The 16,162-nt window shown below is 50.2% G+C and overlaps 1 protein-coding gene across 8 annotated transcripts in view; it reads right to left on the reverse strand.

Moving 5' to 3' along the window:
* Positions 1-16,162, reverse strand: part of ANK1 (ankyrin 1) — a 213,975-nt gene that overhangs the window by 71,146 nt on the left and 126,667 nt on the right. For all 8 annotated transcript variants that reach the window (XM_067022663.1, XM_067022666.1, XM_067022669.1 and 5 more), the window contains exon 3: positions 3,249-3,347. In XM_067022663.1, the coding sequence (XP_066878764.1) occupies positions 3,249-3,347 (99 nt within the window). The remainder of the gene's footprint in view (positions 1-3,248; positions 3,348-16,162) is intronic.

A 16,162-nucleotide genomic window follows, 5' to 3' on the forward strand; every position in this document is an offset into this window, starting at 1 on the left:
TGGCAGAGGAAAACACAAAGGAAGCATATGAATAAGTAAAATACAGTGAGTCAGAGCTCACCAAGTCAGAGAGGACAGGAAGGCCGGAGAGGAGAAACACTAGAAGCAAATGAGATCCACAGCTGTTTTAGGGTAAACTTTTCAAAAGCTGAGAACTGGTAACAGAGACTAAGACGCCAGGCGGGCTCTGAAGGTGGTGGTGGTGGCGGGGACGTGCGAGGTTTCTCGTCCGGATGCATCCTGGGCGTTGAACAGCACTTCCTGGACGGGTGGGCTCAGGTCCAGCAGGTGGCTTCCGTTTCCGGGATGCGCCTGCCTGCCAGGCTCCTTCCTGCCTCCCTCCCAAGTCCCTCTCCCCCACGCGATCCCATGGGCATCCCTGCTCCGGGAGGCCCACTTGGCAACATCCATCAAACGGGGGCCACAGCTGGGCCCATCTGTCCCTCTGCTACTTAAGGAGCACAGATCTCACACGGCCTCACGTTTTCTAGTTCAGACGGCATACAGTTTTTAACTAAACGACATGAACACCTGCCAATGCGTCTCAGGAAAGCCACCAAACAGGGACTTCAAATCTAGTCTGTGCGCTGGGGCCGCCGGCCACTGGAAGCCAAGCGCCTCCCCCCAGGAGGTCTGAGGAGCACCACAGGGCCACCCGGAGCCCCAGGGCTCACGTTTCTGTCTCTAAAGCGTGGCCTGCTTCAGCCAGGAGGGTCCTCTCGTTACCTCCCAAATGTGTCTCTCTGATTTCTCCTTGAGTCCCATTTGATAAGCAAAAGAGTTCTTCCTCAGATATGCATCAGCGAATAAGTGCCAGAAATGAGTATATAGATGCTAAGTAATCTTGTGTTCTTCCAAGTCCGAAGGGCCTCCACTTAGACACCTTGGCACCCGGGTCTGACTCACTCGCTGCACCAAGAGGAACGGGGCTGCTGGCACCAGAACCTTCTCTAGGAATCAGGACTCAGACCTCCACGCCTCCCCACCTAGGAGGAGGCGGGCCGTGTCCACCCATCCAGTCACCACACACTGAGCACGTGTGTGTCAGGCACTGGGCCAGCTCAAGGAGGGAATTTCGAACATGTCTTTCCGTCTGCCCCTTCCTGCCTGAAATCTCACGACGACAGGACTCACCCCGTATAAACCCACGTGGAGGGAAGCCGGCCAGGGAGAGATGTGGAGGCCTGGCCATGGGACTCGGCCCGTGCCATCTTCAGAACCTGGGCTGAGAGCAGCCCTGGTTAGGAACGGACGCACCCCCTCCACACACACATGCACGCGCCGCAAGGCTCAAGAAGACCCCCAGCCTCAGGTCCGGAGTCACAGGGAGATGGGTTTTTTTCTGCCCCTTCCCTCAGCATGAAGGAACATGCCCTCAAAGAAGCAGGAAAAATTACTTAGCTATATTTGGATCCACAAAGACCCAATTTCTCCATTTCCAGGGAGTCCCAGAGCTCACGGCAGGGAGGGTGGCTACAGTGGGCGCTGAGTGAGTGCCCGGGCTGGGGAGGGGGGTTCAGGGAGAGGCAAAGAATACATTTGTTTCACGCTTTTACATTTTCTAAGCACAGTTTAGGAACCTATATTGGTTTTGGCTTTTTAGTCTCTTCTTTTTTTAATCTCTCTCCTGCTTGCGAGACCCATTACAATCTCCCAGTCTGTTGTGACTCTTGCTTTGCCCACGGTTTCAGCTTCACCCTTTTTTTCCTCCCTCTGTTGGGCCCTCAGAAACCACGCTGGCTTATACAATTTCTATAAATAACAGAGACACACCAAGCGTTCGCTTGCAGAATACCGATCCAAGGGGGAAATGCGGAGAGAGTCAACGTGCTGCAGCGTGTTTCTGCAGCTCTTGTGGGGGTGCCAGCGGGAGGACAGCCACTCTGGCCACGACAGCCGGTCAGATGGCACCATGCTTGCGGCCAGGCAGCTGACAGCATAAGATGAGAAATAACCACATCCTTTTCATCCACAGAAGGAGCCAGGTGGAAACAATTGGCATTTGTCATGGGGTTAGAAAAAAAATGCCCTGTACACGTTCAGAAAGAGCAAGTCAGTCTATTTCATCCGTGAGATCTTTTCGCCTTTGGGAAATGACATGAAAATTGCAGAATTTTACCTCGAGAGAGGAGTCTACCTTCCTAATATTTTGGTAGTTCACTTCATAACCATAAATTATATCTGTTCTCTACCTGTTGCTCTTCTGGTTCTCTGCTGGCGAGGCGGTAAAACGTTTGCTGCGTGGAACCGAAATCAGGGCTGTGCGTGAGACCACGCTGAATAAACAGCAAATGGAAAATAAGCGGCTGCAGGCACCAGCCCAGGAAGAAAACCATGGGATGTAACAAAGGAAGGGGGAGAAGAGGAAACGGTACTTGACACGGTAAACAGAGGTGATTTTTTTGGGTTTAACTTTGTTTGTTTTTAAATGCTGGCTGCTTGTTGCTTAGGAAACAAATAAGATGCATAAGAAATGAAACTGATTTTGCATCATGTAGGTGCATCAATTTCATGACTGCAGTTTCTGGACTTAAGTCACTGGTGTTTATAATCTACTGCTTGGGGAGAACCGTCCTGCCGCGAGAGGTGTGACATCACACAAATGCTTGGAGTAAAGAGAACAGTGTTCACTGTTCAAGGGACCCAGTTCAGTAAGGAGAGGAAATGGGTTTGGGGCTGACCGAGGAAGACTCGTTGGAGGAGGATGAATGAGAGGGATGTGGACTCTTCCACAGCCCTCATGAACGACACAGTCACCAATATTTATTGATTTCTTCCTATATAGGCATTATATATTCACTACCACATTTGATTTTCATACCCATCCTGCAACTACATATTATAATTTCCATTTTAAAGATGAGTAAACTGAGGCTTCTCACTGGCTGAGAAACTTGCTTCAGGTCACAGAGTATGAAACATCTCAGCGAGGATTTGGACCCAAGACACCTGCCTGTGGACCTCTCAGCTTGGGAAAGCCTGAAGCCACTGAGAAAAGGGTTTTATTTTTAGATTTACAGTCGAGTGATCAGGATAGAGGCCCCCTGAATCCTTGTGGAAAAGGGGTCCTGTGTTTGTCAGGTGACTTCAGGGGCTCACAGGACTGGGAAGTGACTGGAAGGACGAGAGGCGTTCGGAAGCAGGTTTGGGTTTCTGTCATGAAGGGCTGGTTTCTATGTCTTTCGGGTTTGGGACAATATGTGAATTTTGATGGAAAGCTCCCGCCCCCCCCGCCCCGAGAGACGTACCTTGGTTGTGGTTTCCAGAATGATCTCTTTGTGCAGAAGTTCGACCACCATCTTCACGTGGCCTTCTTTAGAGGCCAGATGCAAGCCATTCAGCCCATTCTGTGAAAAGCAGAGAGGCAGGCACAGTGGGGTTAGAGGGTCCGTGCGTCCTGCTGGTCCAGGCGGCTGGACGGAGGTCCCTGACCACGAGGGGCCGTGCAAAGGGCCCGAAGGGGAGGACCGAGTGGTGTCGACATAGGCGCAGGGCAGAGCCAGCCTGTGACCAAAGCTTGAATGACAGTTAAAATTTTTTCGGGGAAAAAAAACCAAACATTTTCCAGGGCCAACCATCAAGTCCACAAAAGCAGAACTCTCACCGGGTAGTTGAAGTTCCAGCCGCCCGGGCTCTAAAGAAAGCAGCCAGCGCCAGCCTCGCTGGTCCCCTCCTGCTTCGGACCCTTCTGACCCTTGCACTTAGATGTCTTGAAACTTTCTGGCAAAAGCTGCCTTCAAAGAGAGCTACTCAGAACGCAAATAACTGACTAGACGATGGAACTAGCTTTCAGTTCCAAAGGAGAAGTAGATCTTGGCTCCACACAGAGAATGATTTTCATCAGTCAGTGATCTCCACCCACCTCCTTCCCCACCAGCAATCTCCCCTCTTCCCGTCTCCTCCCTCCTGTCTCCTCTGCTGGTCAACTCTGTTCTCCCAGGTCCCCTTTCAGGGGGTGCCCCAGGGCCACCGTGGGCTCTGGCTGATAAGAAAGACCCTCATCACCAAGATGGAGGGGCTGGTCCCTGATGGTGTGCACGGAGGGGTCCCCGGCTCACCCGTCTTCAAATATCTCTGCAGCCCCACCATGGGGTCCTGAAACTCCCGCTCTCCCTTTGTATCAGGGCATCATTTTCAGGAGATTCCAATTAAAACACAAATATTCTGCCTGGGAGTGCTGGTGCATTAACCCATTAACAGATCGGTCCTATTGCTTTGCTAAAACCAGCACTGCAAAGTACTGAGTGACTACTGCCGTAACGCGACGCAGGTGCCTCACGATGGGAGCACGGAACATGTATAAGACCCTCTTTACGTAGGGGGCCTTGGACGGGGCAAATATAACAGGTGCCTTGGGTGTCAGAGAACAGCCCAGAGCAGGCTTGAAGGGAACTTCACCTACTTCCTATTTAGAACGGACCCGCCCTGCGCCCCAAACACACAGAGTACGGTTGGCCAAATCTTTGCCCGTCAGCACAGCCAGCCTTTGCCAGGGTGGGTGTATGTGGAGGGGATGGGAGAGCCCGCTGCAATATTTCCTCTTGCTGATGCCTGAAAATTCCCGTTAGATTCTGGACACCATGAAAATGTAGGGTCCCAAGCGGTGTGAATAATCCACACCCCAGTGTGAATGAGTCTATCAGATAAAGGCTAGGTCAGAGCCCGTTTTGATAACAGAAAGGGAGAAAGTGGTTGAAGGCAAGACAGCAGGTCTGTGACTGCAGGAATCTGAGGAAGGGGGAGGAGCGCGGGGCTGAAGCCAGTTCCCCTCAAATCATCCTGCGAAACACAAACTTGCAGAAAAGCCTTTGTCACGTGACCCGCTCGGGGGGCCTGGAGCCACTCTCTCCAGCTTTGCGTCCTGACTCTACCCCGGGGAAGGGTCTGCACCGGAGGGAGCCCCTCCTTCCCCAGCGGTGCCATCTGCAATCCCCTCTTCACACCCGGCAGCGCCTTGTCTGGAAGGTTCTGGGCGCTGAGTGCAGGTACCTTGTGGTCACGTGGGGATCCGGGGTAGGCATACCACTGTGGGAGTCACAGTCTGCTCACTGCAGGGGGACTTGGCTGGGGCTTTCAGTGCTGCTGGGGGGTGCGGTCACTTTCCAGGAGCAATCGTTGGTCCTGAAGGCCTCAAAGCTGGGGAAGTGGCCAGTCTACGAGGAAAACACTAACGTTTGCTGCTAACACCCCAGGGGTGGCCGTCCCTGCTCTTTGGAGCCCGAGTCAGGATCTCAATCCACAGGGATTCTAGACATCCTCTGGGATGTCTAGAATCCCAGAATCCTCTGGGATTCTGCCCAGAGGATGCTGGCGTCCAAAGGGTTATTGGAGAAACCTGAATGCTGAGGAAACCGAGGCCCGGAGAAGTCAAATGATTGGCTCAGATCACACAGCCTTTCTAGGTCACAGCCACGTATAGAACCAACCTGGATGCCCCAGGAAGAAAGAGTTTGGGGCTTTTTTTTAACCCGAGGAACTAGTATGTTTCTTTTCAGCAGCTGATGAAAGCACGGGTTCCCTTCGTGATTACCAGGCAGCTTAGAGGGACTGCTCAGTCACCGTAACCATCCATGTGGGTCTGGTCACGACCGTTGTAGGTGGTCCCCAGGACTTTACTCGCTGCCCTGGTCCCTAGGAAGCCCCTCTGCTCCCCTGCCTGGGTCACATACCCCCCTCCCAAAGCTGATCTCTGTCAGAAGGCAAGGAACCGTCTAAATATCCATAGACCTGTGTCTCTAATAGTTTTACTCAGCTTCCACCTCGGATCCTGGTTCAAAGATCTCTTTCTTCTTTACGACTTTATTTTTCTCCCGTTATTTTTGATTTGTTTCCAACATACTCACACTAAGTTACTTCCAAGTCCATTACTGTGATGATCTGAATCCAGCAGCCTCACCAGGGCTACAGAAGAAGCCCGTGTGGCACAGCTATGCCGGGTGTGCAAGAAGACCCAGGAATCTCGTGCAGAGCAAAACCACACAGGGGCACGGCTATGACAAACTCTTGTCCCAAATACAGTCACCTCACGCCGAGCACGCCCTTAATCCGCTTCAGCAAACATTCACTGAGAAGCTATTCTGTGCCTGGTAGTACGCTAAGTATGCCTAAAACACAAACCCTGAGCCTCGAAGGACTCAGTTTAGGACAGAAAGGAGATGCATAAAAATAAATGCAAAATCACGTGAAAAAATGCCCCCAATGCAGGTGTAAGACTGAAAGCAGCACAGAGGAGAAAGGAGCTGCTTGGTTAAGGGGTCAGGAAAGCTTCGCAGAGGGCTTTTCAGGGCCGTCTGCACACAGCCAGGGGTGCAAGTCCATTAACAATGGCAACGTGAGTTTAAACATGTCTGCGTTTAACTTCTTTTTTTTTTTTTTTTTCCGGTACGCGGGCCTCTCACTGTTGTGGCCTCTCCCGTTGCGGAGCCCAGGCTCCGGACACGCAGGCTCAGCAGCCACGGCTCACGGGCCCAGCCGCTCCGCGGCACGTGGGATCCTCCCGGACCGGGGCACGAACCCGTGTCCCCTGCATCGGCAGGCGGATTCTCAACCACTGCGCCACCAGGGAAGCCCTGCGTTTAACTTCTAAACCCATGAGCTCAGATTTTAGAAACTATGCTCTCAGCCATTCTCATCAAGTGCCCTCCTCTTTCTTCCGTGAAGCATCTGGATTCCAGGAACGTACAAACACGCAGACCCACTGCAGCAAGTTTTCTCCAGCAACTGGCCTCAGCAGATGGACGGATGGCCCCGTCCAGCGGCTGAAGTCGCTGAAAGCCTGGAAACAAGTTTAGGGCATATGTACCCAAAGGAGCTTGTGCAACTGTCTTATTAGAGGCATAACTAGTCCAGGCAGAAGACCACTTCCAGCATTTCAAAAGAGTGTTTCATGGATACATACATTTCATACTTTCTTTTTTCTTTAAGCAGACTTGTTATTGCTCAAATCTGAAGGGGCGAGGGGTACAAATTCTGGGAGCTACCTGTTCTTAACTCAAACTATGGACAGAGACCAACTGCGATCTACCACCTCTTTAAAATCGGGATCCGTGTGTTGTATTTGAGTCAAATCAAGTTTTAAGTTATTGGCTAAGAGTAAAAGGCAGGCTGCTGAATCTTGCTCACACCTTTTCAGCTCGTCCGGCTAACTTGACAGCCACTCCACGCTGAACGGCAAACAGAATACTGAGAGGGATTATGGGGAGAAATCACACATTTCTTCCCCCAAATAACTGGGTGTAGAAGATAAACAAGAAGGAGGTGGAGGGATATTAGAGAAACTTCTTCAGCTAAATTAGAAGCTAGGGAGCAAAGCAGTAGCTACTTGTGGGCATTTTTTTTTTTTTTTTTTTTTTTTTTTTGCTGTACGTGGGCCTCTCACTGTTGTGGCCTCTCCCATTGCGGAGCGCAGGCTCCGGACGCGCAGGCTCAGCGGCCATGGCTCACGGGCCCAGCCGCTCTGCGGCACGTGGGATCTTCCTGGACCGGGGCACGAACCCGTGTCCCCTGCATCGGCAGGCGGATTCTCAACCACTGTGCCACCAGGGAAGCCCTTGTGGGCATTTTTTTAACCACACGCTTTTCTCAGGAAAATGCCAGCTTGCCAGATTCTTCTTCCCGAAGACACCTGCTTCTGGGTCTCCAGTTACAGGCATGTTAGACTAACTGATTTTGTTCCACAGCCCTTGACTGCTCTTTTCTGTTTTTCTTCCATCACTCTTTTTCTATTTTTTTGTTTCAATTTTGATCATTTCTACCGACATATCTTCAAGTTCTTTGATTCTTTCCTCAGCTGTGTCCAGTCGACTCTTGAGCCTGTTGAAGAAATTCCTCATTGCCATGAAAGTTTTTAAAAATTTCTAGCATTTCATTGGGCTCTTTCTTACAGTTGCCATCTCTCTGCTGAAATCCCCTAACTGTCCATGAACGGTGTCCACTTTTCCTACTAGATCCTTTACCATATTAAGCATAGTTATTTCAAAGTCCGTCTGATAGTTCCAATATCCAGGTCATCTCTAAGTCTGGTTCTGTTGATTGCTTTGTCTATTGACAATTCTTTGTTGTTGTTGTTTTTCTTACGGTGTGTATTGTAATTTTTAATTGAATGCCAGACACTATATTTAGAAGAGCAGTAGAGACTGAAATAATCTGTGGCATGAAATGAATGGACATGCCTCTGCTTCTGTGAAGCTGTTAGCACAGGGCTAGGGATGGGGGCTGAGTCAATCTAGTCAGGAGTTGACCTGCGTCTAGATTTTGTTGTTACCACTTGATTCCAGAGGTAGGTTGCTGTCACCCGGAGCTCAGAGTAGGAGCTAAGGTGCCAGAGGGTTGTTCTGTGTTCCGGATTGCCGCTCAGCTTCCAGCCAACTTTATGTGCCTGTGCCTCAGTCGGGGTCTTTCTCCACGCTCTTGCCCCCTCCCAGCAGTCCTATGCTCTTCCTTGTTACAAGATAGGAGCAGAGCTTCTCTTTGGTCCTGCTCCAGCTTCAGTCTTAAGCAGGCTTTGCTCCTGGACCTCAAAGGTGGGATTTTTTTTTTTTCATCATTTTCCCCCTCTTCTCTGCAGCAGCAAAACCTGCCTTGTCTCTCTACTTGGTGTTGAGTGAGATTCCCTTGCTCCTCCCCCAGTGGTAGGTGGTAGCAGACCCTCTGCTTTTTATTGGTATGAGGCAGTTAGTTATTGGCCCCAAGTGGCTTCCCACCCTCCCTAAGAGTACAGGGGTTGTGCCTCCCCCTTTCCTGAAGCAGCGCTGGGTCTCTGCCTATGTCCTGGGGCTGGAAGGTTTCCTACCCTCCCCAGAGGCAGGGAGACTTTGCCCCGTCTCCCCCTCTGGAGAAGGGATTTTGCCAGAGGTCTGAAGGGGAGAGGGTCTGTTTTGGCTCCACACAAGGGAAGAGTCTGGGGCCATGCCCCAATCCCACAGTCACAGGCACCACCTGCTCTCCTGTGCTGCCCATGGGTGTCCTCTGGTCTCCTGATTTACCCCACTCTTTCTCAGGAGCACCTGGTGGAGGCCTGGGCTTCCAGACACACTCAAGCCACACTGGCCTGCAAGAGTCTGTTCAGACTTTGGCTTGTATGGCAACTGCTTTTCTCTCCTGCATCTGCCAAAGCTGAAATGGTGGCCCTCTCCTCGGAGGGCTCATCCCTTTTTGGAACGCAGCTCAAAGTCCATTGCCTTGTGGCCTCAGCCCTCTGATGGGTTCAGGGAAAACTGTCATTCTGTAGATTATCCAAGCTTTTCTCTCGGTTAGGGTGGGAGCAATGTTCTTCGAAGCTTTTTACATCCTAGAAACTCCCTATCCTGAGCCTCTGAGGCCACCTGGTCCCCCAGGATCTCGTCCCACATGGTCTTAACACGGCAGACAAACATTTTAGGATCTTTTGGGCAAAAATATTCATGCCAAACATGAACACCTGGAGTTTCTCATCTGCCTTTGTTTTTTTCAGGTAAAACGTCAATCTAGAGGATCCTTCCCGGCAGCAATCTGTCTGATGGTGGGGGGGGGGAGATCTCAGCCAGGCTGTGTTTCTTTTAACCTTTTTAAGAAGAAGAAGAAGAAACATAAAGTCTCATTCAGCCTGAATGATTTAATTTGGAGTATTTTCTTGTACCAACTGTGAGAAATTCCATTGGCAAAATAGACAATTCCAGACATTTGTTCTCAGTAAATGACCCCTCTATTTCACATCTCTGATTGCCCCAATTACACTAATTGATTTCTCCATGTACAAATCCAGGAGACGTGTCACAGGAAATTAAACTCTCATCCTGTCCAGAGCAGAGGACGATTTCAAACCGAGAGGCCCGGGTGTCCGGAGATCCACTGCCTCTTTGAAAACTCCAAGAACACCTCTTGAGGCTGCTGCTGGCGTTCTCGTGTGGACACACTCCGTTCCACTCCTTTTCTCACACCCGTTGATTTCACGCACACACACAGCTGGCCCTGCCACCCCACAGCCCCTGAACCTCATGATTCCAGCCCCTATGCCCTTTCTTTGAGCTAAGCAGTGTGCGCTCCTGTAGCAGCTGGGAAGCATGGCCTTTTTACTCGTAAGCACCTACAACCCTGTTATTGGCTCTGCTTAGCAGATTAACTGGCTGCCCTATTATCAGAGGCTATGGAGGCTTGGGCAGCGGAGGCTTCGATAGGGAAGGAAAGGAGTCGAGTCCTGGAAGTATAAGCCAGAGCAGTGGCAGAGAAGGCCAAGAAGCCGAGGGCCCCAGAGGGGAACAAGATGCAGCGGGGGAGGAGTTTCTAGGTAACTTGCCTTCAGGCCACACCCACTTTACCCAGGCAGTCAGCCAGGAGTGAAGGTCTCGCCCATAAAGAACAAGGATGTATACACAGAGGATCATGCACTTAGTTCTTATATTTTATATGTTACTTTCCCACCCAGTCCAGATCCTCTATTAGCTTGTTATACCTGTCCAGGGAAGATAAGTATTATACTCTACATTACAGAAGCTTAATTCCCCGAATAACAACCCACCTGTACATTTGTGACCTCTAACTTTGCCCTATCATTGGGTCTTATTTGTGGGGCACGATCACTGACATTGCACATTTCCAGGTCTGCAGCCCTGAAACGGAGTAGGAAATAAGAATCTAAACAGGGCTATGGAGAGAGAAGAGGACTGAAATGGTTGCCACCCCTACTCGGAATCCTGAAATTGATGAGAAAGAGAGAAAGAGTGAGGGAAGAAGGAAAGGCAGAGACCACGGAAACCGAAGACGGGGGGACGATGAGCAACAAGAGGTGATGGGAAAGGAAAGATGGAGTGACTGTCACTCTGGGCTCAGCGAGATGAGGGCATGAGTTAAGCTGCTGGCAAAGAAATTGCTACAACAATAGAAATCTTGGGTCCGCTCCTCAAATTGCGTGCATTAAATTTTCAGCCCCAACAGAAATGAAATCAAAAGGGAACAGGGGTTTTCCCATCTTCCCTTCTCTTCCTCACCTCCCAGCTGGGAGATGCCGGCATCCGAGGAAGGAGGACGGTGAGCCAGAGGGGTGCCCTGCAGAGGCATCTGAGAGAGAGGAGGGGGCCGCTCCGGAGTGCTCGGGAGGTCGGCACATCGAGCGAATCAACAAACATGTTAAGGATGATGCGAATCCGTGCAAGTCAGATTTCTCACTGTCTGAAGGGGTTTAAAACCTGGAAAGGGGAAAGGCTAGGAAGAACCCTGAGGTCTTGGACCAGGATTACAAGTATTGGCCTGCTCTCCTGGGTTTTTAAAAATACACACACACAGACAGATGTAGAAATAGTTACAGATGTGTGTACACACGACAAGCAGCAGCGGTGGGCACACCAAGTGATCAGATTTTGCTGTCTACATACCAGCCTCCACTGAAAGGAAACAGGGGGCCTTGGAAAAGTGGCTGATCCGGGGCTGGGGCAGGGCAAGTGCAAAATGCCACTGGGATAACTTCTGCCAGAAAGTAAGGAAATCAAGAATGATGCAAACACGTCACAGAACACAGAAGCCCACTTATTGAAAGGGCTCCATATGGCCTGGTTTAGATCTGAACATCAAAATAAGTCATGAGAGTATCAGATTACAACCCATCAAATAAAACAGGAACCCACGAGTCTGAACAGACTCATTATAAATTAAAAAAAAAAACAAACAAAAAAAAAACAAATCAGTGAGGGAGAAGGGAAAGCTTATCCTTCAGTGGAACGCCAGCTAATAAACGTAGAAGAAATGACGGAGATGGAGAATCACTCCTTGGACCACCAAAGTGGTAGTGATGCAGGCAGAAGTCATCAGTGTACGCCAGGAATGGTGGCTGGGAGTTTGACGAGGAACAGGGTCCTGGCATTATATCGGAATACTCCTCCCCAAGAAAATACTGATCAACTACAAAGGGAAAAATGCATGATTTCACAGTAGGAAAACTTGGCAGACACCAACTTCAGCAGGTGATCAAGGTTAACATCCCTGGAGTGGAAAGACAGTATTTCTACGGGATCCTGCTAAGAATGCACTGCCTCAGCCTGGTCACCAGGAAACATCAGCAGACACAGCTGAGGTTCAAACTACAGAACGGAAGACGGTCAAAAAGAGGAGAAACGGGCCAAGACTGAGGAAGCATTCCAGGTTGAAGGAGGCCGATAAGCCATGACAAGTGATCCCAGAGGCCGATAAGCCATGACAAGTGATCCCAGAGGGTGCTCCTGGAGACACTCTGTGTCATGTGGGAAAGTGTCCTGACTTCTGGGTGGTACTCACGGGCTGTTTAGGGGTAATGGGGAATCACATCATCTGTAGTACACATGACAGATGAAGAGGGAGGAAACGTCGCAGAGAATCTGGGTGAGGGAGACGTAGGGATTCTTCGTACGGTTCTTGCAAATTTTCTATAGGTTTGAAATGTTACAATTTTAAAAAAGAAAGTGGGGGCTAGGAAGGAGCCGTGTGGGAGGGGTAGAAGAGGTTGTCAGAGAAGCGGACACAGAGCTCTGTGTTAGTCTGGACTCTGGCTCTGGCGGGAGAGGATGGGCTGCCCGCTGGGGTTCCCGCGCATGTTAAGGATCAAAGCCAGAGTGAGAGGCTGAGCACACACATCCCTCCTATTTTACAGGCCCCGCGAGGGGCGACCTTTACCGGAGTTGAGAAGACCATTCTAGGCTGGAAACCCTGGAGAGTAGCCGAAGCCCCACGTGGGAACCAGCTGACAGGAGGGCAGGGCAGGGCCCCGCACACCTCCCCGCAGCCTCCTCCTGACCCGGCTATCGCTTGGCTCCCTGGAGACCGCTCGGTGGGAAAGGTCTGCTAAAAATATATGACCCTGGATCTAACATATCGGAAATCAGAAAGAGCTGAAGCGATTGCTGTCACCCTGGCGGGAAATCACCCCTCGTCTCCTTGGCCATCCTGTCTCCGGTCCAGGGCCGGGGAAGGTAAAAGAAGCTCAGAAACTGAGAGGAAGGTGCACAGTCAGAGAGAAAGGCACAGGAGCAGCTCCACGCGTGCCTTCTGCTTTATGACAATCGAAGTCTACCTCCTTACCCAGGAGGCGCTTATCATTTAGAGGTTACTGGATATTCACAAGGAGAAAAACACTTGAATGCTTTCATTATCTTAAGAAAAAAAAGAAAGAAAGAGAAAACCAGAAACCCACACCTCTTTGGGAGCTCCGGGAGGAGATGCCTCGACCCAGTCCCCTTCCCCCTCCTCTCCGTACATACCTGGGCAGCCTCGTTGGGCTCAGCAGCCCAGCGGCCGCAGGAAGCTGGAAGCCCTTGGGGACATAGAGGAAAGTGTGAGCTCAGGCTAATGAGACAACGGGACTCTAAAATTCAGCTCAGCAGCTAAGAATATCTCCTATGCACTAGAAAGAGTGTCCGCGTCCAAGACCTCAGCATTCCTTTCACAGGAGAAAACGAACCAGCTCTTCAGAAGCAGGGCAGTGGGGTTTAGAGGCAAGAACATCGCACACGGGACGAGGGCCTCTAAACTATCCTCCTGATGTCTAGACATGTCACTTCACCTGCCAGGCCTCAGCCTGTGAATCTTCAAAATGACAGGCCTGCTTCTCTTAATTCCACCATTCCAGAATCAGTGTACGTACTCGCAGAAGACAGCTAAGACAGGGGAGGGTGGGACGAATTGGGAGATGAGCTTTGACATAAACACCCTACTATGTGTAAAATAGATGGCTAGTGGGAACCTGCTGTAGAGCACAGGGAGATCAGCTCGGTGCTCTGTGACCACCTAGAGGGGGGGCATGGGGGATGAGGGTGGGAGGGAGGTCCAAGAGGGAGAGGATATAGGTATACATAGAGCTGAGTCGCTTCACTGTACAGCAGAAACTGACACAACATTGTAAAGCAACTTTACTGCAATAAAAAAAAAAACATATGTTTTTGCACATAGAGATGCAGAAACACATACGACAAGACTCATGTCGAACTGTGCACAGTGATTTGGGGGGAGGGGAGCAGAAGTGGAGGCTTACAGAGGACTGACGTTCTGTATTTCTGTAAAGTGTGAATTTTTCAACAGCTACCCTGCATTCGTTTTGTTGTTAAATGAAAAATCTCAAAACACACTCGGGGGCATGGTTGTCACAAATGACAAAAACGGGCCTGGCACACACTGTGTGTTCCCTAAGAGTTGACGGGACTGAATTCACACCCATGCAACCTGACACACACACACAGAGCTATCTGTCTTCTTAGTCTCTTGAGACTAAGAATGCCACATCTAGTCCTCACATCGTAAATTCACAGCAAGCAAACCATAAAGTGGACTTTGGAGGGTGTGCTTTCCTTGTCATATGTTCCAGATCCTTCCTGACGATGCTATCACCCTTTCTAGTCCCTCAGATCCCAGAGATGTCCCCGTCGTTGCTGCATGCTACAAGTGGACATCTTTATATACCTGAAGCAGTCAGTGAACTCTCCTTTCACCCAGAGGGAAGGGAAATGAAAATAAAAGCAGTCAGCCCGTCCGTGGGGTTCGGTGCACAGAGGCCAGGCTAGGGGGTTGGGAGGCCCCGGCTCCAGCTCAGGAAGACTCTTTGCCTCTTCACCGACCTCACTTATCAAGCACCCGCTCTATCCACTCCACAGGGGTGATGTGAGCCTTCAAAGCGGCCGTGCCTGGAAGGGCTTGGGAAAGCAGAGACACCAGAGAACTGAAATCTGTGACTCTTAAAACACCGTGGGTCACTCTGATTCACGTCAAGCAATCAACTTCCTTTCCAACTATAAATTAGCCACCGTAATTAGCAAGATGCACACCAAATAGCTCATTTCTGCCGCGATGCAGAAGTAATTTACCTATTTAAAATAATTCAGGGGAAGGAGGTTTGAGGCAGAAGTAATTTACCTATTTAAAATAATCCAGGGGAAGGAGGTTTTCAGGTTCTGTCTTTTTCACTAGGACCTTTTCTAGCAGGAACCGGAGCTCCAGAAGAGTCCCCGGAACCAGGCGCCGGGGCGTCTAGTGTTCCCCTTGTACGCCTGCACACCCCAGGCCACCACTCTCCCACATGGGGGCTGCAATCACACACCCTTCCCCTTGCTTCTTCGCTATTCCAGAGCTGCAACAAACAGCACATTTCCAGAAGGCTTAATGTTACCATGTGATCGTATGGTATACCACGTATCGAGAGGCTTTCTGTGTGAGTTGGGGGGTGCAGGGAGAATTAGGGAACAAATGTAGTTGAACATGATCTCTACGCCTGTCAGCAGTTCCTAAGCAAAAGATGATGCCAGAGAAGAGTAACAGGCTCCACGTTGGCCCTGATCCAGATATACCCTCCTTAGCCTGGTCACCCCATCCTCCCCGCTTACATTTCACGTACCCCGAGCTCACCGACCTCCCTGCTGCCTGCGCCCGTCGCCACCCCTGCCTCTGCAGAGTCCCCTCCTTCTCGCTGCAGTTCCCCGTCCCCAGTTTCCCTGGCAAACTCCCACTCTTCCTTCCAGGGCTTTCTCTGACTCACTCCAGCCACCACCCCCAGACTAGAAGCGATGGGGGAGCACTCACTTTGAGTGGCTAGCACGTGGCTTTAGTAGAGCAGCTCAAGAAACGTGTTGAGTGAATGAACAAGTGAGTGAGAACAGCCTCGTTCTGGATGGCGCTGGATTTGTAACCTTCTATTTACAAGCTGGACTTCTTTACTGGCCTCCAAGTTCTTTGAGAGCAGGGCATGGATGAACTTAGTGTTTACCAAGGTCCTGGGGGTGTTCTAAGTGCTCAATACATGTTTATAGAACTCTGGTATAGAGAACGGGTAAGCAACAAGGTCCTGCGGTGTAGCACAGGGAACTATATTCAATATCCTGTGATGAACCAGAATGGAAACGAATCTGAAAAAGAATATATATGTGTGTATTACTCAGTCACTTGGCTGGACAGCAGAAATTAACACAACATTGTAAATCAACTATACTTCAATAAAATAAAATGCATTTTTAAAAAGGAAAAAAATAAAAGAAAAATGTAAACATACGTGTTTGTTGAGTACATGAATGAGCCGAGAAACGTCAGGGGGTCTTTGCAGCCCATCTCTCCAAATCCAAAGTTATAAAGCTCAGAAGACATTCAGAAGTAGCCTCTAGACCTCAGCTTTCCGAGCTATAAAGTGACACAGAGTTGAATGCCAAGATCTCCTCTAAGTTCTAAGACTAAAATTTGG

Source organism: Kogia breviceps, chromosome 20 (genome assembly GCF_026419965.1).
Source record: "Kogia breviceps isolate mKogBre1 chromosome 20, mKogBre1 haplotype 1, whole genome shotgun sequence".
In the NCBI taxonomy this organism is placed as follows: domain Eukaryota; kingdom Metazoa; phylum Chordata; class Mammalia; order Artiodactyla; family Physeteridae; genus Kogia; species Kogia breviceps.